This window comes from Triticum dicoccoides, chromosome 2A (genome assembly GCF_002162155.2).
Source record: "Triticum dicoccoides isolate Atlit2015 ecotype Zavitan chromosome 2A, WEW_v2.0, whole genome shotgun sequence".
NCBI lineage: Eukaryota > Viridiplantae > Streptophyta > Magnoliopsida > Poales > Poaceae > Triticum > Triticum dicoccoides.
Genome location: NC_041382.1, coordinates 611,303,552 through 611,330,021, shown reverse-complemented (window position 1 = coordinate 611,330,021; position 26,470 = coordinate 611,303,552). Strand labels below are relative to the sequence as shown.

At 47.0% G+C, this 26,470-nt stretch overlaps 2 protein-coding genes across 2 annotated transcripts; one reads left to right on the top strand and one right to left on the bottom strand.

Annotated features, from left to right (window-relative positions):
• Positions 1-8,911: 8,911 nt before the first annotated feature.
• LOC119355705 (receptor-like serine/threonine-protein kinase ALE2) lies at positions 8,912-13,106 on the bottom strand. The gene is made up of 8 exons (XM_037622552.1): positions 12,887-13,106; positions 12,031-12,147; positions 11,774-11,863; positions 11,301-11,672; positions 10,952-11,203; positions 10,335-10,718; positions 9,910-10,150; positions 8,912-9,807 (listed from the first exon to the last, which is right to left on the bottom strand). Exons 1-8 carry the CDS (start codon positions 12,942-12,944, stop codon positions 9,087-9,089), a joined length of 2,235 nt encoding a protein of 744 aa, XP_037478449.1. The 5' UTR covers positions 12,945-13,106; the 3' UTR covers positions 8,912-9,086.
• A 7,637-nt stretch (positions 13,107-20,743) lies between these two features.
• LOC119355704 (general transcription factor IIH subunit 2-like) lies at positions 20,744-24,287 on the top strand. Its single transcript, XM_037622551.1, has 4 exons — positions 20,744-21,415; positions 22,382-22,843; positions 22,929-23,295; positions 23,828-24,287. Exons 1-4 carry the CDS (start codon positions 21,083-21,085, stop codon positions 23,956-23,958), a joined length of 1,293 nt encoding a protein of 430 aa, XP_037478448.1. The 5' UTR covers positions 20,744-21,082; the 3' UTR covers positions 23,959-24,287.
• The last annotated feature ends 2,183 nt before the right edge of the window (positions 24,288-26,470 follow it).

Genomic DNA, 26,470 nt, shown 5'->3' with positions numbered 1-26,470 from the left:
AGAGTTGACCGCCCGCCTCTGAACTTTCCGGTCTCGCTTGTCCAAGCTAGTGGTAAAGACATGGTACTGCCCATTACTCAACTGCTTTGGGTTGCTCTGGTAACCTGACTGTTGCTACTGTTGGTTGTAACCACCCTGGTTGTTCTGACTATTTTGACCATTATGTCCGCCCGGATTACCATTGAATCCTGAACCGGAACTTCCTCCTCCGTAACCCGGCCCGGATCCCGAGCCTCCGCCAGATTCGTGATCATACCGGAAATTATTAGAATTCTTGAACTCCTGCATAATAAAGCAATCTTTCCAAAGATGGTTTGTCGGCGCCTCCTTCGTCCCATGTCTTGGACAGGGCTGGCTTAGCAGATAGTTTAGGCGGTTTGGGTTAGGGTTGGGCGCTCCATTATAATTTTTTGGCCTACCCTTGCATCGTTGGCCATTGTCCTGTGCGTTGGTATTAGCCACAAAGTCCATGTTACCATCCACTTTACGCTTGCCTCCTCCACCATTGCCTGCCCAGTGATGATGCTGACCTTTGGAGCTGCTGTTCTTCTTCCCTTTCCCTGTCTTGTCATCATCAGATTCGGGATCCTTGGTGCTATCAGAATCAGCATATTTCACCAAAGCGGCCATGAGGGTCCCCATGTCGGTGCAATGACGCTTCATCCGTCCCAACTTCAGCTTCAGGGGTCCAAACCGGCAGTTGCCTTCTAGGGTTAATACTGCGGTGTCAGCGTTGATGCGGTCTGAGGAGTGCAACACTTGTGAAACTCGGCGCACCCAATGAGTCGTTGATTCTCCTTCCTCCTGGACGCATGCAGCTAAGTCCACTATCGACATAGGCTGTTTACAGGTATCTTTGAAATTGCTGATAAACCGGGCTCGTAATTGGGCCCATGAACTGATAGAATTAGCCGGCAAGCTTTTTAACCAAGTACGGGCCGTTCCTTCGAGCATCATGGTGAAGTATTTCGCACACGCTGCGTCATCCACATCAAGCATCTCCATGGCCATCTCATAGCTCTCCACCCATGTCTCTGGAGGTTGATCCGCCGTGTAATTTGGTACCTTGCGTGGGCCTTTGAAATCCTTGGGCAGGCGCACGTTGCGTAAAGCGGGGATAAGGCAAGGCACCCCCAAAGAACTAGAAGTAACACCAGGTTCAGTCAAGGTGGTTGGACGAACCGGCGTGAGCTGCCGAGCATGATGCTGTGTGGCTAACTCGGCCTCCCTGCGCGCGCGGGCCCGGTCCACCACTCCCTGAGCGTCATCAGCACCACCCACCGGGTTGTTGTCACGGGGTGCCCCACACCGTTCATTACTCGACACTGCCGGTTCATCCATGTGTCTGCTATAGCTCCGGCTTGGACGGGGGGTCGAGTGGATCCGGTCGCGGCTATATGAGTATGCTTCCTGTTGGGCCAAAGCTGTCCTCGGAAGTTCCTTGACCCGTCGCGTCTCTACTGCCTGCGGCGAGTCACCTTCAATTGGAATGGCCTCCAGCCGTGCAGCAGCGGCAACAAGATTGTCCATTGGGTTGGAGTAGTGACCCGGAGTGTTAAAGCAGCCTGAGGTACAACGGTGTTTTGACGAGGCGGGTCCATCTGACGAGGCTGAACCGGTGCACCGATCCCAGGGGCTTCTGCTCGGTTTCCCTCCAGCGGATTGCCGGCTCTTGGTCCTGGAGTGTTGAAAAGGTCTCTGGCCTCGAAAACCGGAGGTAAGCGGGATCGGTGCTTCCTCCTCATGACTTCATGCGACACGCTCTGGTCCAACATAAGCTTGTAGGCCTGTGCATCTAAGGCGGCCCACTCTGCGGCCATCCTGGTGTCCTCAGCCGCCAGATCCGCCTTGGCTTGGGTGATCTGTTCCTTTACCTTTGCAATCTCCGCGTTGTGAACGTCCTGATCCAGCGGATTAACTTCCGCCATAAGCACAGCCAACACATCAAATAGTTCTGATAGAACCTGAGCCGGCGGGCGCACAGGGCCTTCTGCCCCGGCAGCCGTCACCGCTGCTGAACCGGAGACCGTTGCCGCAGCTGTCGAAGAATGAAGCACTGCTTGTGTTCCGGCCATGAATATTCCAATCCGGTTGGGCAGATCAGAGGGGTCCGGAATACTATCGCCATCGGAACAACTCCCAATCCGGCCATCTTGTAGCTAATAAAGTGATTCGGTTTCTCCGGTCGAAGATTCGTCACCGGAACAAACGACGGTCGCGCCACGAAATTCCGATCCGTCCTCATAACTTCCTCCATGGATGACTCCCACGGAGGCACGCTTCATGGCCGGTTTAACCCGGGAGGATCGCGCACGCTGAGCCGTCTCGACGAGGTTGGTGCAGATGTCCAGCTCAGGGCCCGGTTCACCGATCTTGCCAATGAAAACGTGAATGCTACCAAAGGGGACCCGGTACCCGTACTCAATTGAGCCGGCCTCGGGGCCCCAGCCTGCGTCGTCAATGTAAAGCTTACCGCGGCGACTCTTAGTCATCCGGCCTACAGCGTAGCCCTCGAGTCCTTCAAAGCGGCCCTCCAAGAACCGGAAACCATCGTGCGACAGCCCCACGGTGGGCGCCAACTGTCGTGGTTTTGTCACGGCAGATGTCCTAGAGAAAGAACTTAATCGTGGAGCCATCGCGACGGGTTAGCTTGAAGGGGTTAAAGCGGACACAAGGACGCAAGAGAGTTTATACTAGTTTGGCCCCTTCGATGAAGGTAAAAGCCTACGTCTAGTTGTTATGGAATTGATGGGGTTTCGATGACTAGGGAGCCAACAAGCTTCGCCTATGTCTCGAGTTGTTGTCTGTTGTCCTTGAACCGCCGCCGGGTCGTCCCCTTATATACACGGGTGACTCCCGTCGGCTTACAGAGTCCCAATACCGGCTCATAGATGTGTCCGGTTTGGTCTCTACTTATTCCTAACTTACAATGCAGGTTAACTACTAACGCCGGTTTACGGCTACAGGCCTTGAACCGACCATGGGCCTTGAGCCCTCCTCTGTCTTCTTGGGCTTTAACATACTTAACTACTGACGAAGTTAACCCGGCCCAGATAGGCCGGTTTACGCCCAGTAGTAATATCCCCAACAGGTGGTGAGCAGAAGAATCCTGGTGTCTCGACTCCTGCTAGTAGATAGGTAGGATTTTAGTACTCGTAGGGGTGGCGTTTGGATGGATGGAAGCACTACTTCTTCGAGTCAGCCTTTCGGTCTCCGATTCTCCTCAAGTTCGTTCATTGGGACAGCTTAGACGGAGCTCCGGCGTATATTCCTGCCAACTCCTTGGGGCGACAAGGTTAGGGTTTCTCGTAGCGCATATGCAACGATGATATTTGGTGTCAGGTTCTTCAATAGATTCAAGGATTCAACGGCAACGGCTGCGGCTCCAAGGTGTTGGTCCTTAGGGGCACGTGCATGAAGACTTCCCCGCTATCATCGACATGGTCAGTCCGGCTCTGCTATGGGAGCGGCGACAGCGACATGACGGCAGCTCATTCTGACGGCTGCAACGGTTGTTCGGTGGTCCATGGACCTCAATGTAATTTTTATTATATTTGAGGTGTTTTGTACTTCTGGTGAATCTTTATAATAGTTATGTTTCTTTTTCCAAAAAAAGGCGACACCACGCATCGGCCAACGGATCTTTTTAAAAAATCAGCCGCCTCCGCATCCGTTTGATATGGGGCCATCCAGCGGCCCGACCCCTTCCTCGCCATTTCAACAAAGCGAGTGTTGCAGAAATCTTTGCAACAGGTCTCTTGTTGCAGAGACATTTGCAACAGAGGTTCTGTTGCAGATTTTTTTTCGTCTGAAACTTTTTTGAAACATGAGTATCGTTGAGGAGGGACTTTTGCAACATAGACGGTGTTGCGGAATTTTTTCATCTTAACTTGTTTACAAGATGGGTGTTATTGCGGAAGGACTTCTGCAACACAAATGATGTTGCAGATTTTTTTTGTCTTAATTTTTTTGCAACATGGGCATTATTGTAGAAGGACTTGTGTAACACAGCTGGTGTTGTAGATTTTTTTTTATCTTAGCATTTTTGTAGCATGGGTGCTATTGCGGAAGAACTTTTGCAAAACAGATGTTGCAGAAAAACTGTTAAGTGGCAGAAGTACGCGTCCAGTGGTGGAGGTCCTGGCCGGGTGCATGTTGGCTGATCAAACTTCGAGGTCCTGGCCGGTTGTGCGTCGGCTGGCCAAACTCGTATCTGACGTCTGCGCATGCGGCGGAAGTGTACACGTGATCGGTAGGCTGATTCTTATCTGTTCCAAAAAAATCGGTTGAAGTACTCCCTCTGTTTTTTTAGCCCGCATATTAGCTTTGGTCAAAGTCAAAGCTTTGTAAATTTTGACAAAGCTTATAAACAAAAATAATAACATATACAACAACAAATCAATATTATTAGATTTTTTATTGAATATACTTTCACATAATATAGATTTTTTATGGTAAATATTTATACTTTTTTATAAACTTAGTCAAACTTTCAGACAACTCTAATATCTCTACTTCTAATGGAGCAGTCCGTAAGTCGTTCGTTCGTTCGTTCACAACCCGTCCCATCGATCGATCAGAATCAACCCCCAACGATTTTATTCCTTACTTCGGTTGTCTCTCCTCTTTCCTTAGAAGACAGAAAAAATCGGCATGCAATCCCCACCTACCATAGTTCGAGTTAATTCAGGGCACATCTCTCATGTAAAAATTGGAACACAACCTTTTTCTTCCCTTGACGCCAAGGCCTGACAAAAGTAGATGCAAATCCCATACCATCAATCTTCTCATAGTGAAATCATATTTTCTGCCTGTACCTACTCGAACCAGAAATCGCTCTTTGTAATCCTGGAATGGGAAGGGCAACTTCCCTGTACGTACTCCTCCCAGATCGCTCATATTGTAGTCTTGGAATGGTTCGAATCATTCACGGCGGCGGTGCGATTCCCTGGCTGCGTGGCCAGCAGCGATGACCCATGGGCATCAGCAGCGTGAGCACACCCACGGTGCCGAAGGCGGTGCAGTGGTCGTCGCGAGCGCAAGGGCACTGTGCACGGCGTCCGTGATTTGGGCGGACTAGGGAAGCGTGTGCCGCCGCAGCATCGGCGATTCGGCGGACAAACACAATGATCCACTGGTGCCAATGAATTTTGTCAGTTGCCGAGTCTGGTGCTCGATCCACTAATTTGGAGAATTTGATTCTGTCCCACAAACACATTGTGGCCATGGATATATTCACGAATGCAGAGATTTCATGCCAAGAAGTCTGATGTGGAGGATGGGCGGGACTGTCGGGCACACGACGATCTAGTTTGTGGTAGGGTGGTCCGAGGGGTGCATGTGTGCACTCGCCTGGTTAGGAGGATGTAGGCGACAAGAAGTGCACCATCGACGTTGTTGCGCGCGTCGTGGCGGGGACGCCCGTGTGGTGGATGTGCGTTTGCTGCTCGAGCTAGGCGCTGATGTGGAGGTTCCCGACGGAAACGGACGCCGCTAGAGCTGCTACTGGAGATACTAGCGGCACGCTGTTGGAGCTGGGAGGAGATGTGGAGGCCCCGGAGCCGACTCCTCTGTGCAGCTTGCTTACATGATTGTGCATGATGGGGAGGCGGAAGGAACGGCACCTGGCGGCCAGGGCTGCTTCGTGTCACGGCCTCGGGCTCGATCTCTTCCTCAATCGTTTCCCCGGTGAGTTTTCATTGCTTCTTAGTTTTGGTTGTGCGTGGCTAAGATTTGTGGAACTCCAAACATATTAATTTCAAATTTATTGCGTTACTTGTAGCATGCCAAGGTTTGCATGGAACCCGACTAATATGAAATTTGAACATTTGCAGGTTGTTGTGATATATAGTTGCACATTAATGATTTTTTGGTGATTAGAAACTTGGAATCCAACCGTCCTGAATGAGTAGATGCAGTTCGAATCATCACCCCGAGTTGAATATAGTGATTTAGGCTATGTTGCCTGATTTATGTGTTGGTGGCTTTGGGTAGGTTGGTTTGAATCTGAATTCAGTAGCTGATGAAGGTAAATCCTTGAACAAAAAGTGAAGAAGTTTATGAGACAGTATATATATTTCATTCAACACCCACTTCCAACATTCCAAGAGTAAAGCTAGCAATCCTGATAGGAATGTTTAGTCATTGACGTTTTCCCTGATATGTCAATGTCCGCATGCCTCTCTGAAAAATACTCTTCTCAGATTACTTGTTTGTGTTTTGTTCCCTCAGTACTGAGGAACGTGATGACACAACAACGACGGATGGGGGTGAGGCAATAGAGGAAGAAGACACGAGGAGCAAAGCAGATAGAAAATAAATGAAGAACCATGCCTTTCATTTTATGATTGTGTTACCGTACCTTCTGTTTACGTATATTTATTCATGTTTATTTCATGATATATTATGGTATTTTTTAATAAGGATCACTATCTACTTCCTCCAAGTGATAGAGGAAGAGGAAGACACAATTTGTAGGTGCATAATATTATGGCATGAATTGGTTCTTTGGCAAAATGTTGATGGATCAGAATTGGTGGGGGTTATTTAGTTCAGTTTAGAGAGCATTTTCCATTGCCATATTTTTGTCACCTTTGGTTTTCTATATTGGGCCTCATCTATGAATATTTTCGATTATGTTGTTTCCCATGGTTTTTCTATATGTAACAGTATGTCAGGTTTTACAAGGTTGATCACTGAACCAGGTTCCTCCGATTAATAACAAATGGTTCAAGAGTTGTTTGTACTTTGAACCATTATTAGCGATGGATGTCCTAATAATTAATTAAGTTGGTTGTTTGCTTGCTTCTTGTGCATACAACAGGCTCGTTGACTTTATTTTTATCACAGTATGCAAGCTTCTAAGCGCTGGATCAAGGTCCTACTAATTAATTAAGGAGGTCGATCGCTTTCCTTTTTATCTCAGTAATGCAAGCTTTACATGGGATTGCCATATTGTGAATTAAAAGAAATCCAGTTCTTTTGGGCACGGTTTAGTTATTGATGAACAGAAGGTCATGTAAAGAGTAAATGGCAATGTAGCGTAACAGAACAAATACATGGTGTTGTCTGTTGCAGAGTTGCAACATATTCCTACATTTTGAAATATGGAATAGATATGATATGCTAGATATAAAGGTTCGGTTTGGAATCCTACTGTGTAGTTTGGTGTACTCTCAATATCATTTCAAGTATAAGGTTTTGTGATGAAGGGGGTCGAGCCATCAGGCGGCGGTGCCGTCAGGCGAGCTTGACTGGTTGTAGAGAAACGAGAGAAGAAGAGGAGTACTCGAGGAAGAGAGTGAGCAGTAAGTAGATTCTTATCTGGTCTAGCAATTGTCTTTTTTCCTCCGAAATAGGCAGCCAATCAGCCACGCCATTGCCACCTCACCACTCGGTGCTGCACAACCTGAGACATTGCGCCGCTACCGGACCCGTTGACGACCTAGGAGCACCGCCGCCAGGCGCCACCTCCCGAGCAGGGGCATCGCGTGCGGGGAATGTCAGGGCTGCCGCGCTAACACCAAGCGAGCAAGGCCCGGTGGCGCACGCCGGCGGCGGAGAGAGGGGGTTAGGGGTAGGGGGAACTGGAGGGAGGGAGGGGAGCCTCACTCAGGGAGACGACGTGAGGGGGACCCCGCAGAGAGTATCCTGGGCAAAAGACATTAGATTAATAGAATAGCTTTCTGCTAAAGATTGAGATGAAGAGAAATTAGATTTTTGGTCAATTTTGGGAATTAGATGGTTGATACACGTCCATTTCAAAAAATAATAATAGAAATAGTACATGTCCATGGTTGAGTGTTATTTTCAATTAACCGATCCAAGGGGAAAATGTGAGCACTATATTGATGCATTAGTATGTCATACCATATCAAGAATCTCGGGAGTTTAGAATGAACTGTTGATGGAAAAGAATATGACTTTGGTATTTGCATGCTAGGTTTTGCTCTTATCTGAAGTCCCGTGAGTACTTTCTTTTGATAAATTTGAACATGTAAATTTGCATTGCGATTTCTTAGCACATTTCTCACAAAAGGTGACATTAAGCAGTTTAAAGATGCTTGTGAGAGGCAGCACATCCTATACAACATCTTGTTGTTATTTTTCCCTTTTGCCTTAGGGTTGGAACTCTCTTGTAAATTCCTAATTTTTAATCTTTGAAAAATAGGATGGCCTTCTTATCTTCTGTATTGACATATATACTTATATTCTTCATATAAGACAAGAGAGCCATCCTATTTTTCTCGGCGAAGTTACATTCAACAAAGATGTTTATTTATGATATTGTTTCATGTAGTGTCCTACGATACCACCCAAGATAGATATCGTGAATTTGTATTGTTTACATAAAGTATTTTTGTATTTTCTTAATTTGTAGCATAGAGATGTTAATCTAAGTGTATAGTCAAGGAAGTAAAGGGGGATATGCATGTACAATGCTCACAAGTCAGATGCATACTCCTTTAGGACTTCATATATATTTTTAAAAAAAAGTTCTTCTTTATGACCGTGTTCCCATCAGATGTCTGCTACCTTCGCCGCCACCCTTGCACCGGACCTTCCCTCTATTGTCGGACTGCACACTGCACCTACGAAGCAAAAAGTGTCGGGCAGCCATCAATGCTCCTTTTTGAGGGATATTGTCAACAATGACACGCAATAACCTTCAGCCATCAATGCTTATCACTTTTGGACGACACTGCTATTTAAGCCGGTCGACTCGCTCCTCGCATGGCAAGATGGGACTAAACCTCCTACGGCACGGACATTTTAATCTATAGTTTGTTTACATATGCTATCTACAGATTTTTTTTAAATGACCGTGGCAATCGCACGGGCTTTTTACTAGTGCAAAGTAAATACTCAGTTCGTGTCCTCTCGGCTCTCGGGAAAGAAGAAAACAAACTTCTGGCCCAAAACGCATGCACGATGCATCATCCACTAGATTAAAAATGATCTAGAACCAGGGGTTCTTTTCTTCGCATCAAAATCGGATCGAGAAGAAGTAACTTACCTAGCGCGGGCTATACAATTACACAACGGGATGGAATGGAACTCTCTCTCTCTCTCGGCTGCTAGCTTAGCTATATCCAGTCGCCCTCGACGCTGCCGTCGTCGGAAGGGCGGTGGCCGTGCTCGCTCATGCTGCCCCTCAGCCGGTAGAAGTTCCTGGCCCTGGTCCTCAGCGGGCCGGACCAGTCGTACGCCGCCAGGGACTCGATCCTGTCCAGCACGGCGCTCGGCGTCGACCGCGGCCGCCGCGCCGACGGCTCCTCCGCGAGGTCCGAGCTGTAGCCCGCGGCCGCGCTCGCGCGGGGCGCCCCGGGGACGCACGGCCAGGACGGCGCGTCGCTGTCGTCGTGCCACGAGCAGCTCCTGCCGCCGTCGTTCCACGGGGACTCCTCCTCCTCCTCCGTGGGCGTGCCGCCGCCGCCGCCCAGGGAGCCGCTGCAGGTCTCCTCGTTGCCGCCGCTGTAGATCAGCTTCAGCGCCTGCACCACCTCGCCCATGAACGGCCGCTGCGCCGCCTCCACGTGCACGCACATGGACGCGATGGCCGCCGCCTTGCCCAGCTTCTCCATGTCGCGGCTCGCCGCCGGCAGGGACGGGTCCGCCAGCAGCTGCAGGCCCTCCCGGTTGGTCAGCAGCGGGCGCGCCCAGGTGACCAGGTTCTCGGACCCTGGCGGCTGGGTCATGTCCACCGGCTTCCGGCCCGACAGGAGCTCCAGGAGCACCACGCCGTAGCTGTACACGTCGCTCTTGACAAGGAGATGCCCCGTCATTGCATACTCCGGGGCAACGTACCTGCAAATGATCCATGATCCGTTTCAAAACTCCACAAGGATTCAAAGAAACTTAGCGCGGTGTATTACTCTACAACGATGGCAGTAACAGCAGGATTCTTACCCGAAAGTTCCCATGACCTGAGTGGAAATGTGCTCAATTCCTTCTGATGCTTCCTTCGCCAACCCGAAATCCGCAACCTTGGCGGTGAAATCGTTCTCCAGTAGAACATTACTAGCCTTGAAATCACGGTGAATAACATGGGGATTGGCATCCTCATGCAGGTAGGCCAGACCCCTTGCTGCACCCAGCGCTATTTTCATTCTGGTGTCGAAGTCAAGTGGGCCATATATTTTATCTGGACCTGAAATATCAAAACAGAAAGTATATTAGGAGTACATATTTACAGTAGAGAATTTCCTGGGGTTTTTATATGCCAACAAAAAAGACCAGATCATATATGCATATGGTGTTGTACGCTTTGGAGGTAAAGTTTCTTAAACACTATGAACGCGGACATGTTATGCAGGTCAACATAGTTCACATACCATGCAGGTGTGACTCCACGCTTCCATTTGGCACAAGCTCAAATACCAAGCACCGCGTGCTCCGTTCAACGCATATACCGACCAACTTGACGAGATTGCGGTGATGCAAACGACTTAGCATCTCAACCTCTGCGATGAACTCACGGTCTCTGTTTTGATGTTTCCCAGTGAGCAATTTGACAGCTACCTCAACTCCATCTTCAACTATGCCGCGATAAACACGTCCATACCCTCCTTCACCTATTATTCTGTTGAAGCTAAATTTGTCTGTTGCCTTCTCAAGCTCAGAAATTGAGAATGTCTTAACCGTGCGCGGGCAGGTTGCTATAGTCGAAGGAAAAGATGCTGTCGAGCTAGTCATACTGGAGAACGATGACCTCATACCTGAAACAGTCCGTTAGTAACAAGGTGTTATTACAAACTGTTCGGATATTAAACGATCTGAAAATGAAGCTTTGTTGTCCCTGGTGCATAGTCACTAGGAAATTGTAGCAAGATTAGAATTTGTACAGTCAAGGCCTGGTGTTTAATTCTCAGCTTAACTAACTTAGTACAAATTGCTATAATGCAGAAATTAGAGGTGTAGTGTATTATACAATAGCTGCTAACAAAATTACCTGTTTTTCTGGTGTTCGAGGAATTTGAAGCATGACCAATTCCATGAGGCTTTTGGCGTCCTTTGTATTTGCATATGATGCAGATGCCAAAACATGTCAAAACAAACACAACAGCTGACAGAGCAATTATGGCGACAATTTTGGAGCTAATCTTCGGATGGCTTCCATTGTGTACATTTGCACCAAAGGGATACTCATTGCTGCTTATTGGACCCAAGGATCCTGGGATATTAGGTACTGAAGAAGGAAGGCCTGCAATGTTTTTGTGATCAAATAAAGCAAGCAAAACTTGACTAATGGGCCATTACGCTAGCGAAGTGGATGTGTCAACAACAATCATGTCACTCACCAGGATAATGAACATATGTTACATCATAATCACCAAAAATAGATGACTTTATAGGAACCTTCTTTTGCAAAAATCTGTTGCTAATCAGCAAGGCTGAAGTCCTATCAAACTTCTGACCTAGTGGCACCAAATCGATGGTGACCGTAGTCTTATCTGGATCTTGAATACTGCCCCCAGCACCCATTATCCGAACTTGACTCTGTTTCAGGAATGTACCTGCTGCAATCTCGATTTCTAGCTCATCAACTCTAGGGAACAACTGGTACGGCGCCACACTAAGATCGAGCTGAATTTGCATAGGATATACACAACCACAAGGGGAACCGATTGGAGTAGAAGTGAGCGGAGCGGAACAAGTTATCCCACTGCAATCTGTTTAATTTTCAGTGACAGGCAGGCCTATTAGTAATGTGATGTTCAGTACTAAGAGTAGGAAGATGCAGTTTCTATTGGTCTGAGGAGAAAAGTAAAACCTTGTCTTTCGAATGATGGTGACGAAGACGGTGGGGCGACACGAGGCCGTTTTCTGTGATGCCTATGCACTGGGTGATAAACAGAGGCACCTGATAAACAAAAGCATAGATAAGTGATACAAACAATTCAAAATAAACAGGATAATTGAAATGGGAAAATAATGATCTTATGTCACGGACAGAAAAAGTATGTGATTGCTATGCTACACCTGTAATTACCAATTATATGTAGAAACCTCATGAGTAGTTCTACTTACTTTGAGGCCCCGGAGAAGGGGCTGGTGCAGGGGAAAGAACCGAATGCCGATGATTTCTACTCCATAATCCAAGTAAATAGGCCGTGATGGTTGTTGAGCTTGCCGTTCCCAGTGGCACTGCACAGGGTAAGGGTATTCAGGAAAGGTTTCTGAACTTTGAACTCATGCAATGCATATACAAACACCAAAATAGATAATACAAAACTTGCATTCACTATAGCTGAAACGGCAATGTGTTTAATGGGCTCAAAAATGAAAACGTAGGCATGTTTTCCTCATCGGTTGGAGCTTGGCATTATGCATAAAGTCGAGTTGGTGCCGCCGAGTGCAATGCCAGCTGCTCTATGCAAGAAGATGAGGACCGACCGAACGGAACCTGCCCAAAAGGCCAAAACCCCTCGCCAGCATTGCACCAAAACCTAGAAATTTCGGTACCGATGCTTGCTGGCACCGACGATGCAACAAATCCGAATCACAAATTTGCATCCAGATTACAGGTTTGATGTGCAGAGCCTGATTTGGTTCATGAAAAGCAGCTAGGAAAAGGAGGCCGGAGACGGCAACCTCTGCCTTGTCCGCCCGGCCTGGATTCAGATGCGCTCAGGCAAATCGCAGGGGCCAGCTCCATGAAGCAAAGGCAAAAACCTTTCCCCCGCACAAGTCATGGCCATGGGGGTACTTGCCACGCACGCCATGGCCGCCGCTTTCCCCGGGCGATCCCATTGCAGGGCCGCGAGCCGAGGCCAGAATTCCACCCGGCATTGCGGCTCGAATGTCGAATCCAAGAAAAAGCAAGATAAACCACCCGTGCAAGAACAGCGGAGAGGGGAGGGGAGAAAATCTCGAGCGTGCGTACCATAAACGGAGGAGAGCGCGGCGAGGAGGAGGAGCAGGGCGGCTCCCCGCGGCCGCATCTCCGCCGGAGCCCGGTGGGCGGCGCGGGCTCCCTCAGGGCGCCGCCATGCGCGCGGGATCCCGCGGCCCGCCTCGCGCTAGCTCTGCTGCTGCTGCTTCCTTCTGCCCGCGGTGGAAGCTCTCTCTTTTTTTTCTTCTGCTCCTCCGTCTCGGGTTTTTTGGTTCTTCGCATTGAAGTGATGCGCTGGTCCCGAGGGGGCATTAATTGGCGGGTGGGAAGATGCATCGGGGTCTTTGAACCTTTTCCGAATGCGTGTGTGCAAAAAAAAAAATTACTCCTGTTTGGCTGGTTTAACTGACGCGGCCACGTGTCCATCACCTGCCCTTCCGTCCACAGTAAATTCCCTTCTCGTTTGATTCCAAATCTTCATCTTGCGCCGTATCCTCAACTTTCTTCATGATACTTTTGACTATTGACACAATTCTTCAGTAGTTGTAAATTTTCTATCTTGCGCCAGATCCTCAACATTAGAAGGCTATAGTAAGAGCTGGATTATTACAGTATGGTTATAATGCAATCAATTGGTTACGTGGAGTTGTTATGTCACTTATAATCGACATAATAGCAAAATTGCCTTTGAAGGCAGTTTTTACAATTAACGTGGCCACGTGTCTACCACGTGCTCTGCCGTTCACACTAAATTCCTCTCTCAAACATTTGAGATTCAAAAAGAATCATCTTTTGACCAGATCCACAACATTTGACGGCTCTAGTGAGAACTGGATTAGGCTAGTCATAGTGGGAAGTGACTTAGGATGTTACTAGTATTACTTTCACTGTGGGGAATAACATATGTGTGGTATCGTGCAAGTAATCACTTATTGTGACTTACTGTGACTTGGGATGCGCAACGTTACGGTAACATATTATGTTACTCCAGACACATCTCTCCTCATTAACTACAAGCCACATAAGTAAACTTTTCTTGGAATATGTTATGTTACTACCACTATATGAGGCCCTTTCCAGTGCTCCATGGTGGATAGGTGCTAAGGGTGCCACATAGGCAGAAAAATGAGGTGGCAAAGTAATTAAAGAGGAGAAGAGTATTATAGTGACCCCAAGAAGAACCAATGCTAAGCACGTGAACCTATGCAAAAAGGCTACCAACTAATACGTGAAGGAGTTTTCTTATTAAATAATTAAATAAAGGAGGCTTAGCTACGAAAACTAAGCACCCATGCATTGGGGATATTAATTGCTAACATTTTAACGCACTTAGCACCTTACTTTAGACCCTGTTTGGCTCATAAGTTCTAGGACTTTTTTTAGTCCCAACTTATAAGTCTCAAGTCCCTAAAAAATCCCTACCTGTTTGGTTCCTGGGACTTATAAGTCTCTATAAGACCATATTACAACTATAAGTCCCTATAAGTCCCTCCTTGAGAGTCTTATTTCATAAGTCTCAAATGCCCACTTTAAGTCCCTATAACTCCCTCCTGTTTGGTTTAGATGGGACTTATAGGGACTTATTTAAGTCCCTAAACCAATAAGTCTGTGGAAACAAACACCCTCTTAGCACCAATGCATTGTGAGAGGTCTGACCAGCCTTAGAGGCTTCACAAGTTACTATGGCATTGGTCTCAACTCTGGAGCCATTGTTTGACACCGGGTCTATGGACCTTGGCATAGTGGCATCGACCTATTTATCTAGGCTATTGTACCTTGTGTATTGACTATTGACACCATACTTCATGCTACTAGTAAAAGTTTTGATAAGATCCAATATTGCGGAATTTAATTAAACAGGAGCAATGTTTTCAAAATTGTTTAGATTATATGAATTCAATATTAGATTTTAACCATGGTTCCATGAGGATCTGGCATAAGTAAAACATCGTGTGCACCACATCATATCTACAACCTCTGATCTCATAAAAATCTTATTGCCATTCTTATTACAACAATAAAGGTATCTCATAGCAACCGACACATTATCTTTTCCTTCGTCTGCTCTATCATCTATATCGTAGAAAGTCCACACAGTTTCACTCCTACGTACGATCTCCTTCTGTTTACCCACTTTTGATGTGATACAAAAAAATGCTTCGTGGACTTGGCTTTTCCTCTCAACAAACTCTTTCCTAATATCTTCCACACCAGTGCCACGAAAATATCTACTTGGCCACCACATGCCCATTGATGGGCACTATTGTTATTATATGATGATGGTCAATGCCGAGTATTGCCCATAAGCATCGGTTCCATGTCATCCGTCAACTCTAATCATGTTTACGTTCATGACTCCAGTCACCGCCATCACAAGTTTGACAACCATCCTCGACTCTCATTCACCATCAATACGTTATCATAATTCGTGGATTCCACCACCAACTTCATCCATTGTTCCTATGCCTCGACCAATTTTGAAGATTTCTAAGATGGCACACTGATCAACATTCGGATTCGAGTTGAACATGCTGCAAAACTATTGTTTACAAATTCTACGTATCACCTAGCCAGAAGAATCCTAAGAGCATCTCTAACTGATCCCGTAAAACTTAACTCCATAGCCTGCCCTTGTCTTTAACTGCTTGCAATTTAAGGAGTTAAAGGGTGGGTGTTCCTAGTCGATCCCTTATATTTAACTCCTTACAGTTTTTCCACTCAATTCTTTTAACCTTTTCACATACATTTCAAACAATTGCACCATATTTCATCATGATTGAAATTCAACACACGCAACAAATCAACCATACATATCATATCATTGACATCGAGCAACTCAAATTAAAACATGCATAGAGTTCATCCAAAACGACCACATCGGTCAAGTTTGATCCAAAATCACCACAACATGGCATGTATTGTTGTGGATCGAGCCCTACCAAATGCATACTACATGAACTCAAGCACCATCACCACCTCCAAGGCCACCACCATCACCTCCTTGTCCACCACCATCACCTCCTCATCCACCGCCATCCCCGCAACCACCATCATCACCTCCTTCTCCACCGCCATTCCCACGGCCACCACCACCATCCCCCGATTGGTTCATGATATCTACACGAGTGAGCTTCCAATACCTTTTTGCTGTGGCATCCATCATGGTTGGGTCCGTAAACACGATACACATTCTTTGGCCTTCTTCTCTTTCATAAGCCTCTCCTCCTCGAGTGCAAGCCTACGCTCCTCCGCCTTCACCTTCCTCTCTTAGGCTACCAACTTGGACCACCATTTATCGTCCTCCAAGGACTTGAGCTCATCCTACCTTGCCACCTTCTCTTCTTTGTGTTCGTCCATCAATGCTTTCTTTGTCTAGATCATAGCCAAAAGCTCTTCCCTATAGGCGTCGAAGCCTCCTCTCTTCTTCCACTCTTTTGCAATCTTATTACCGTCTGGCCTTTTGTTGGGATTTTCATCGTCATCGTCATCGTCATCGTCATCGGTTTCAACGGATATGCCAATCATTGACCTCTTCAGTGTCGTCTCAGAGTTCCTCCTAATCCACTTCTCGTTGTTGCAAAGTTCTTTGTAACAATGGTGCAACGTGAAGCCCTGGCCACCATCTTCTTGTTGTGTTTCTTGTATAGATCTTTGATGATGGGACCATAGACCGTGTTTTGCACCCTACTCGATGGTGAATGGTTGACTCGATCAATACAAGTGGACTATCGGTTGCATTGCTTTAGGATGGTGCCCCAAAGGTGCCCAAGAGAGCCTTGAGTGCAGCTTGATGAGACATCCATGATGTTGCTACGGTACTATTCAATCCTACGCTAAAACTTATCCTTTGATTGATCCATGTCAACCAATGCATCGAGCAACACGTTCATCCAAGCATGACACAAAGCAACGTCTTCTTCTTGGGAATAGTTGCGTCTCATCGATATCTTTACGCTTCCGTGTGTCTTCATTGGATCATTGACCTTCTCCTCCACTTCGGGATCATCATCCTCCCCAGCCTCTTCTTGTTGAGCAAACATCGACTCTTCATAGTGTCGATCATCAAGGCCAAGCATGAGTGACTCCTTCAATTCAGACAAGAATTTGGTCGCAGTCAACTCCTCCACACTGTAATCAACAACAATAAGTCCATCACTATATCTCCGCAAGCAATCAGCAATGTATCGAGCGAAAAGAAAAGGCGCAAAGTTTTACCTCTCCAACATTTCATCAACCACTTGGCGGTGGTCGGACATGCTGGACGAGGGGGTGTAGGGATCGTCGGAGACGAGGTACGAGTCGCCGGAGCAATGGGATGGCGATCTGCCATCGCCAGGGCCGCTGCGGCCCTGCCACCACCCTTGCTGCCGGCCTTGGTTGATGGTGCGGCGGCCCGGTGCAAGTTTTTTCTGCCCAGTACCCCTTCCTTGGTGGTCTTGGATCCTACCTTTTGCCTCCATCTGAAAAGGAAAAAAATGTTTTTGGATAGCATAGGTGATGCCACTCGAGAGAGTGCTGCTATGTGACCTGTGATCCCACCGTGGAACTGTAGCAGATATAACAAACTGTACTACGGTGGGTTTTATCTTCACGAGAGATGAGCAAACATAGCGGTGCCGCCACCCGTGCTGATCCTATCCTGGATTTTGCCAGCCAATGCTGACGCCGTCACACCATCCCGGAGAAGTAAGCTTAAAGCAAGCAGCAGAGCAGGCCCACCACCTCATCCATTTCAAGCTGGTCAAGGACAATCAAGTCCCGTGGTCAGACGTCAGCTCGGCCTTGCCTCTCCCGCCATTGCCGTTCCCGAAAGGAACCGGAGGGTGAAATGCTCACGTCTCGATCGATCCATCCATCGAGTGTGTCTCAATTGATTTTGGTTTGGCTGGCCGCCGGGCGAGGTAAACTTGCAAGGCAGGAAACGTCGGCGCTTTACTCCTCCTCCTCCTCCCTTACCCTCTGATCCGATTGGTAGAATAAAAAAGGCAAGTGGGTCACCCCTTGTCCCGTGCGCCGGTCAGGAATCGCACCGGCGACCAAAGTGGACGAGCAGCAATAGGCGCGTGGTGGATCGACGCCTACGCCTACGCGGCTGCGAGCAGGTAAAAAAAAAAGAGGCGAATCTCAGGTGGCAGAGAAACAGAGCCGACAGTGTGTGTGTCGCCAGCTTCACCCGAATTTGGGGTGAAAACAGACGATCGCGCGTCAACCATATACGTTCATATTTTTTCACTTCTTCCGTGGCAGCAAGCACTGATCATCAGACACCCGCAATTTGGCTCCAAGTCGTGCTCATCCAAGGTAGTAGATGACTTCTAGTGGTAGTATAATAAACAAACAAACAAATAATGGCATCATCACAAACCTGCGGATGAACCCAAAACATTTGGCTCCACGCATCGATCGAACCTACCTCCCGGAGCACTTAAGCCGCAACCACCACCAGCTCGGAGTCGCTCTCAAAAAGTGCTACTACCTCTGTTCCTAAATATAAGTCTTTGTAGAGATTTCACTATGAACTACATAGGGAGCAAAATGAATGAATCTACACCTTAAAATGCATGTATATACATCCGTATGTGGTTCATAGTAAAATCTCTACAAAGACTTATATTTAGGAACGGAGGGAGTAGTAGATAGTAGGAGTAGATTGCTGTATGTTGAGTAGACAGTGGACAAGCAGCGCTGAACTGAACTGGTGATGACCCTACAGCGCGGAGGTTGCGATGGATCGATCCTTGTAATCATTGGCGGATCCCAAGTCCAGGGATCATGATTTCCGCGACCTAGTAGAACTGAGCCCGCACATGGACATGGACGCGCACGCATGAGCGCATGAAAGCGAATGGTACGCTGCCTAGTACGTGCGCCGGACCAAATGCACCATTCAAGAGGCAAAGGGGGGCTGAATAGACCCAGCTGTACTTGGTTTCGGCTCACCGACTCGCTGAAGCTATCTCATCTGTAAATTCAAGATTTCGGTTTGGGATTAGGATTGAGCCGTGCAAGAGCAAAGACTAGGCACCATCTTAAATTCTTAAGATCGAGTGCCCACACACCATCCATCACTTAAATTTAAATACTCATACTACAGTTAACCCTTGTATAAATATACACAGAAAAATGTTAAAAAGTTCCTGTCCTCCGCATTGGACAAAATGAAGTAAAAATTTCATCACCACCAGGGAAAGTATAAGATGACACCACCACTTAGATGCTCCCATGATACCATTTTGAAAAATTCAAGTTCAAATGTTTCAAAAAGATCCGAAAAGTCATGAATGTTCACTACACATGTGTCTACAACTCTTAAAAAACTGATATCCAAATTTGACATACACATTGAGAAACAATAGACAAATCCAATTGTGAATAGTGTTTTTTTTCACACTATTCATGTTGAATTTGTCTTTTTTGTTTCTCTATGTGTCTACTTTGAATTTGGATCTGAATTTTCTAGGAGTTGTAGATACATGTGCTGTGAGCATTCACATTTTTTCTCATAATTTTTTAATCACTAAATTTGATTTTCTTTTTTTCGAATTGGTAGCATGAGAGCAACATGGATGGATAAGTTTTCGTTAAGTTCGTAACCTTGTACCTCTTGCCTCACCTTGGAATCTCAGGGCAGGATTACCGTTTATGAGAGTCGAATGTAGCAATCCGGGGTCATCCAAAATTAGAAGTTGATTGTTATTTTTGCATAAGCATCATATTGCATAGATTTAAATATATTTTTAGATATTTTATTTTACAACGGAAAGCTCGAAGCTCGTGAACATAATAAGCGCTCTATAGCTCTTTCCGCTCATGCTCGTAAGTTAATGAGCCGAGCTGATCAGCGTTTTTAGCTTGGACGTGGCATCTGGCGCCCGAGCGCTTGCTCGCGGGGTCGAGCGCTCTCCCCAAAAGGAAGGCGGACTGTCACTTTCCCCCAAAAGCAAATCAGTTTCTCACACCATCATCTCACGCCCACGTGATTCCGAAACCAACTGACATCTTAAAAGAAAACTACACGTATTCACGCTACTCAGGAAATCACCTACGATCTTATCCCGCGTGCATTTATTTGGGTTTCAAAAAATTTCAAAAGGTATAACTTTTGATTCGTGCATCGGAATTCTGATCCGTTTTCACCGTTGGGTTTCTCACGACAAGTACTTCAAAATTAGATCCCATATGTGTACATTTTGACAAACTTTTTTTGCGGGCAACTTTGGGTTGTATTGAGGCAACTATAGTGCTATAAGAAAGCAACTTTTTTTTTCTAGTATGACCGCCTATCAACAAAAAATTCTTCTAAGTTGGTAATCACAACTATCAATTTGACTAGCTTCATCTCTAGGTTGTATACCATAAGTAGCAAGTATCTTAACTCTATACCACCTATTACACTAGTGCGCACATTTAATTAGGAGGCTATTAGGTGAATTCACTAATAGATACGGTTCAATTCGTCGAGCATCAAAGTAGCTCCTACTTAGCACTAAAGTTGCCTCATTTAGCATCATGTTCTTATTTTTGGCCTGGTATGACTTTCTATTAGGTTGATCTCGTCAAAACAATAAAATCACACAAAACATGAGGTGCCTTTAGTGCTACATACAAGCAACTTCACTGCACTAGCTCGTGTGCGCTCGTGACGCCCATATGGCGCAGCTGCACGATTGAGTATTTAGGTTTTAGCTTTTTAAGATTAACGAGCTCGAGCAAAACGAGCTTCACGAGCAACTCGTTTAGCACGTTAATTTCGCCAGCCTATCTAGGCCCAGCCCACTTTGGCACATTTCGCCAGCCATTCTAGGCCCAGTCGCCCCAGCAGCCCGGTCATCTAGCGGCCTAGCGCTGTAGCGCCAGCGCACATCACGCCACACACCCGAGCGCAGAGGGAGGAGTCGAGGACTCGAGGCGGCGGCTAGGGATTGACCGCACGCTTTCTCTGCCAGACCACGGCGGCGGCCGAGCCTCGAGCACCCTGTCAGTCCGGCGACGTTCCTCCCCCGCCGCCCGCCGGTGCGTGTCCCGCCGCCGGCCCCCTCTCGCCTCCCCCATCTCCGTTCCGAACCCCGAGTCCCGAGCGTCCCGCCTGACCCCAAACGCCGAGACAGCTCATAAAGGTCAAGAAAAGGCCCCCACAAAAGGCCCAGGAGCCCCAAACCCAAACACAGGCCCATCATCTCCTGGTCCCGACCTCGCACTCCCCATCCCAGCATCCAACTCCAGCTCCACCTCGCCGCCGCCCCCACCATGTACGGCGTCGGCGTCGGCGGCGGCGGAGGCGGGTTCAACGCGCCGTCCACGGCCTCCGGGCGGCGCAAAAACCAGGAGGACGACGACGACGAGGAGGAGGAGGAGACCGGCGACGGCCGCGTCCTCGAGGCGTGGGAGCGCGCCTACGCCGACGACCGCTCGTGGGAGGCGCTGCAGGAGGACGAGTCCGGCCTGCTCCGCCCCATCGACACCAAGAACCTCGTCCACTCGCAGTACCGCCGCCGCCTCCTGCTCCGCTCCGCGGCCGCCGCGGCCCGCATCCAGAAGGGCCTCATCCGCTACCTCTACATCGTCATCGACCTCTCCAAGGTTAGTTGCCACGCCCTAGTTTGATCTCCTGTCTGTTAGGTTAGCCATTCCGGTCAAGCACCTGGTTCGGGATCAATGGGCCTGGCGAGCAATGCTGATCGGGCTAATCTCCCTTTGTATTGTTTAGGACTGTTTATTATGACAACCCTACCGAGAGTGATCTGGTGTTCTTGCACACTGTCTGTCGAGATGTGGACCAGAGTCACCATTGGTGAACTGGTGACCATCTGAGCAATGAGCTAATGCTTTGGATTGATTTGTATGTTAGTTGTTTCACCAAGCTGCCTGTGGTTATTTGTAGCGAGAATGTAGGTCCATATCCAATAGTGGTGCTTCATTTTGTTTGTGTAGAAAGAGCTCGTAGACGATCTGATTCGTGTCCTTTAGCTGTGCTGATCCTACGAGAGTTCATGCATATCTGGCAGCTTGCCTTCTCCCTTGATGTTCTCTTTGAATAGCTGAATGTTGGTGTTGACATGTTATAGTTGGTGGGCGTTAGGGCATTTGGTAGGGTTTGTTGATATGGCAGTTATCAGGGGCAGACTAGGGGGAAAACCAAAAAAATTAATGGAGGGATTTGAATCATTTAGTGCAAGGAATTAGCCAGCTAGTGTCAAAACTATGCCATAAGAAAATAACAGCTTTACTGTTGAGTATCACTTAACATAATAGTAAAGAGTTTATGTTGGTTTGACAGAATTTTATATGTCTTGTGCATGTATTCTTTTAGAAAATGTTCATGTTGTTTTCTCTTCATCACTATTTCCTTTCGCTCTTGCAGTGTAGCTGATAACATAATATTTGAGCAGCATATATTGTCTAGTTTGAACAATTAGGAATTTAGTTGTCCTCAAAATCTGTTGTTGGTAATTTGTGTGCGTTGCATTTTATACTGTTCACAACTTACGTTTCTTCTTTTCATTCTCTTGTAATCACCTTTTGTCTGGTTGTATTTTGCTCATTTAGGCAGCTTCAGAAATGGATTATCGCCCTAGTCGAATGGCTGTTGTTGCTAAGTGTGCTGAGGCATTCATAAGGGAATTCTTCGATCAGAATCCCTTGAGCCATGTTGGGTTAGTGACAATTAAAGATGGCATTTCTCATCGACTTACGGAGATTGGAGGGAGTCCAGAGTCACAGATTAACGCATTGATGGGCAAGCTTGAGTGTTCTGGTGATTCATCTCTGCAGAATGCTCTAGAACTTGTCAATGGTTACTTGAACCAGATTCCTTCCTATGGTCACAAGGAAGTATTATTTTTGTACTCCGCACTGAATACATGTGATCCTGGTGATATCATGGAGACAATAGAAAAATGCAAGAAATCCAAAGTTAGATGTTCGGTTATTGGGCTTGCTGCAGAAATTTTCATTTGCAAGCATCTCTGTGAAGAGACTGGTGGATCATATACGGTTGCACTAGACGAGGTGCTAAAATATGTTTGTGTTTGTAGCTTTTACTCTTGATATTCAAATCCTGTGATGATGAAATAATGTTTCTTTCTTTTGGCAGTCCCACTTCAAGGAATTGCTGCTTGAACATGCTCCTCCACCACCTGCCATTGCAGAGTATGCTGCAGCTAATTTGATTAAGATGGGTTTTCCACAGAGGGGAGCAGAGGATCTTATCTCCATCTGCTCTTGTCATAAGAAAATTAAATCTGGTGCTGAAGGTTACATATGTCCCAGATGCAAAGTTAATGTCTGTGAGCTTCCGACGGAGTGCCGAACATGTGGTCTAACACTTGTTAGTTCTCCACATCTGGCACGATCCTATCACCATCTCTTCCCTGTAGCGCCATTTGATGAGGTGACGTTCAAATTAGGTCAAAAGGGAGGACAAAATTGTTTTGGCTGCCAGCAGAGTCTCATTAACACCGGTATGCTTAAACACATCTCTGCCCAAATATGCTGTCTTGCTTCGGTTAATTTTCTTCAAATGAGGAAATATATCTTTAATGTCCTTGGTCTCTGTGTTAGAAAAAGGAGGAATTATCATAATGAAGCAGTTTCCAGTCTTTGTTGCCTTATTTATTTTCTGTCCTAACATTTAGTGGTTGTTATTGTGTATACCATGGGGTGCTTTCTTTATCCATGCTATTGTCACTTGAGAGTGAAGTGTGGATCATCAACTTAACCCCACGACCAAAGTTGCATAGCATAGAGGGCAACATATGTGAAAACCAGCCTTAAATTCTTTCAGCATTTAGAAGCGAACTGTCAATGGAACATAACTTAGTTCTGCAGTTTTGAGAGTGGGGGAAATTATTATCCTTCTGAATTCACATGATTCCCTTTTCTTGACAATCTCATTTATGTTTTTGTTCTATGTTACGCTAGTATGAGTATCCTATATATTCTTATGCGCTGTAATCATCAGGTTCATTGACTATACCTCCATGAACATTGCAGGTGGCCAGTCTAATATCCATGTCTGCTGTCCAAAATGCAAGCACCACTTCTGCTTCGACTGTGATATTTACATCCATGAGAGCTTGCATAACTGCCCCGGTTGCGAGAGTCAGTGCAGTTCATCTCGGTAGAGACGCCGCCATCATGTGCATTGTTCAGGTGTTGATCCTTTTTTTTGAGTCGGAGCTACGCATTGTTGTAAGCTTTCTGGTGCCCTGACGTTGATGACAGTATTGCTGGACAATCGAACGGTGTACAGATAACACCTGGCATCCTTTTGTTGGCACCTCTTGTTAGATTGTGCTAGCTAGTTAAGCTATTGATGCAGTTAGAGGTGGAGGTGCTGAGAGTAGAGCGTTGCGTTGAGAAGAGACTTGAGGAATGTACGACGTGAAGAATGGAAACCTGGTAGCTCTTGCTGTTTTTTCTGAAGCAAGATCAATATATGTTATTTTCTTCAGTGTCTTCGCCTGTGTGTTTGCTTGGCATGCCACCGCGGGGGCAACTTGCATAGAAACAGCTTTCTTCTAGGTGAGATACATGAGATCTGCCATTTTTGCGCAGAAAAACAAGCCGTTGTGCCGTGTGAGAATCAGCCCAGTAGAAAGAAGCGTTCAACTAGTGTATTATTCTTTGGTTTGCCATTATGGATCGAATTTGCATTTGAATTGTTTTGACATGGTGCATACTGAATTTGAAATTGTTTCCTTTTTGTGATGTGATACACGAATCGTTGCCAATAAGTTTCTAAAACCTTCTCCGTGATGTGGTCGGTGGCCCGCACGGCATGGGGACTGGCAATTGCATCGTCTTGTTGGTTGACAGTGCAAGGGCTCACCGTATTTCCCCTGGAGGCCATGCTTGACCTTGACGTCGAGTAGTAATGCTTTGCACAGGCGTAGGACTGCAGGCGGAGAAGCGAAACGTTTGTCCAGCGAGCGTTACGACTCACGACGGTCACTGCTGGAGCAGGGCCCGAGATGGAGACGGTGCTGATGGCCGCCAGGTTGGCGGCGCTGGACGTGCAGGTGCAGTGCGCGACCGTCGCCGTCCCCTGCAGCTTTCTGAAGTCTGATAATGTTGTTGCCCGGCACTGCTGCGCGCGGGTGATGCGGCCCGTGGGCCATGGAGCTCGTGCAATGATGACACACACCGGAGTGGACTTTTGCCCCGTCCCGTCCCGGAGGGACAGCGACATGGCTCGCCATCACGCTGCCTGCTTTGCTCCTCCGCCGCACCAGGCTCTGCTCCACCGTTTACAAAGGCAGCAGCCAGCAGTGCTCCAGCCGGGCCCCTAGCCTAGGGGGTGGGTTTATGCACGATTCATCAGTCAGCTGCGTGCATGATTCGCGCCGGCACCGCCCGTGAACCGGCCGCTCATGGCGCAGTTATAGCCGGCCGGGCCGGAGGAAGGTGGCAGCGCCAGCCGATTGATCTGGGTCTTTCTTTCTGTGTTAGCAAGTGCGTGGGTGCGTGCGTGCGTGCCATAAAGTCCAATGCTTTTCGGACGCAATTTGCCAAAGGTGTGCGTGTGGCGGTGGTCGCCTTTTGGGACGGGACGCGCCTTTCCGCAGCCCGTAAGTTTACCATTACCAAGCTTTCTTTCTTTCTACCAGCACCAAAGAGATAGCATGCCCGCTTTACGGTTACGGCTGAAATGAAATTTACAGCGTGAAAAGGGCAGTAGGCTGCTAGCATTTACTACTGGTACTCCTGGTCGCGGATGAAGGTGCACTGCGTGCTTCGCTCTGCAGAACCACCCTAAAAAAATCCGCTCGTCAACGCAGCAGGTGCACCATTATTTTTCCCCGATACATCACGTACGTCCCCCTACGAGTCCTTTCATCAAACTATAATAAGCGTGGATATACTATGTGCCTTGAATCGAGTAGCGCATGCATGCATTCGATGAATAATTATTATTATACTCCTTCCGTTTCTAAATATAAATTCTTTTAAACATTTCACAATGAACTACTCCCTCCGGTCCTTTTTAGTTCGCATATAAGATTTGACTGAAGTCAAGCCTCATAAAACTTGACCAACTTTATAGAAAAAAAGTACCAACATTCACAATCTGAAATCAATATCAATGGATGTGTCATGCCTTAAAATTTCATATTTTATAACTTTAGCATGGCAGATGTTGATATTTTTTCATATAAATACGGTCAAACTTTGTGAAGTTTGACTTTACAGAATTCTAATATGCAGAGTAAAAAGGACCGGAGAAAGTACATACGGATGTATATAAACATATTTTACAGTGCAGAGTCACTCATTTTACTCCATATATAGTTCTTTATTGGAATCTCTAAAAATCTTATATTTAGGAACGGAGGGAGTATTTCTGTTGGTTGAGCGCGCTGAAGCAGACGACCCAACAGCTGCATGAAATTGGTGTGAGTGTGAGTGTGTGACGATGTAACTCAGTGGTGGTTCACCTGCATCGGGCAACTTAACCGGGTCCCAACCACCGGATCGACCTCCCCCGTTTCCTCAACCGGCATTGCTTATTCCGTCGGTGCAAGGATGGATGACGTGACGGGAAACGCGTTAGGGTGAGGCTGCTTGGCGCATGAGCACTGCACACTCCAACAGCATGATCGGTCTTCCACGCCAGGAAGTTAGTCCGTTCTCAAA

Excerpts from the sequence above, each read along its gene's own strand:
- LOC119355705 (XM_037622552.1), bottom strand. The coding sequence starts at position 12,944 with ATGCGGCCGCGGGGAGCCGCCCTGCTCCTCCTCCTCGCCGCGCTCTCC. Across the intron at positions 10,151-10,334 it reads CGTGGAGTCACACCTGCATG|GTCCAGATAAAATATATGGC; the intron begins GTATGTGAACTA and ends TTGATATTTCAG. Across the intron at positions 9,808-9,909 it reads CAGGTCATGGGAACTTTCGG|GTACGTTGCCCCGGAGTATG; the intron begins GTAAGAATCCTG and ends GATCATTTGCAG.
- LOC119355704 (XM_037622551.1), top strand. The coding sequence starts at position 21,083 with ATGTACGGCGTCGGCGTCGGCGGCGGCGGAGGCGGGTTCAACGCGCCG. Across the intron at positions 22,844-22,928 it reads ATACGGTTGCACTAGACGAG|TCCCACTTCAAGGAATTGCT; the intron begins GTGCTAAAATAT and ends TTCTTTTGGCAG. Across the intron at positions 23,296-23,827 it reads GCAGAGTCTCATTAACACCG|GTGGCCAGTCTAATATCCAT; the intron begins GTATGCTTAAAC and ends TGAACATTGCAG.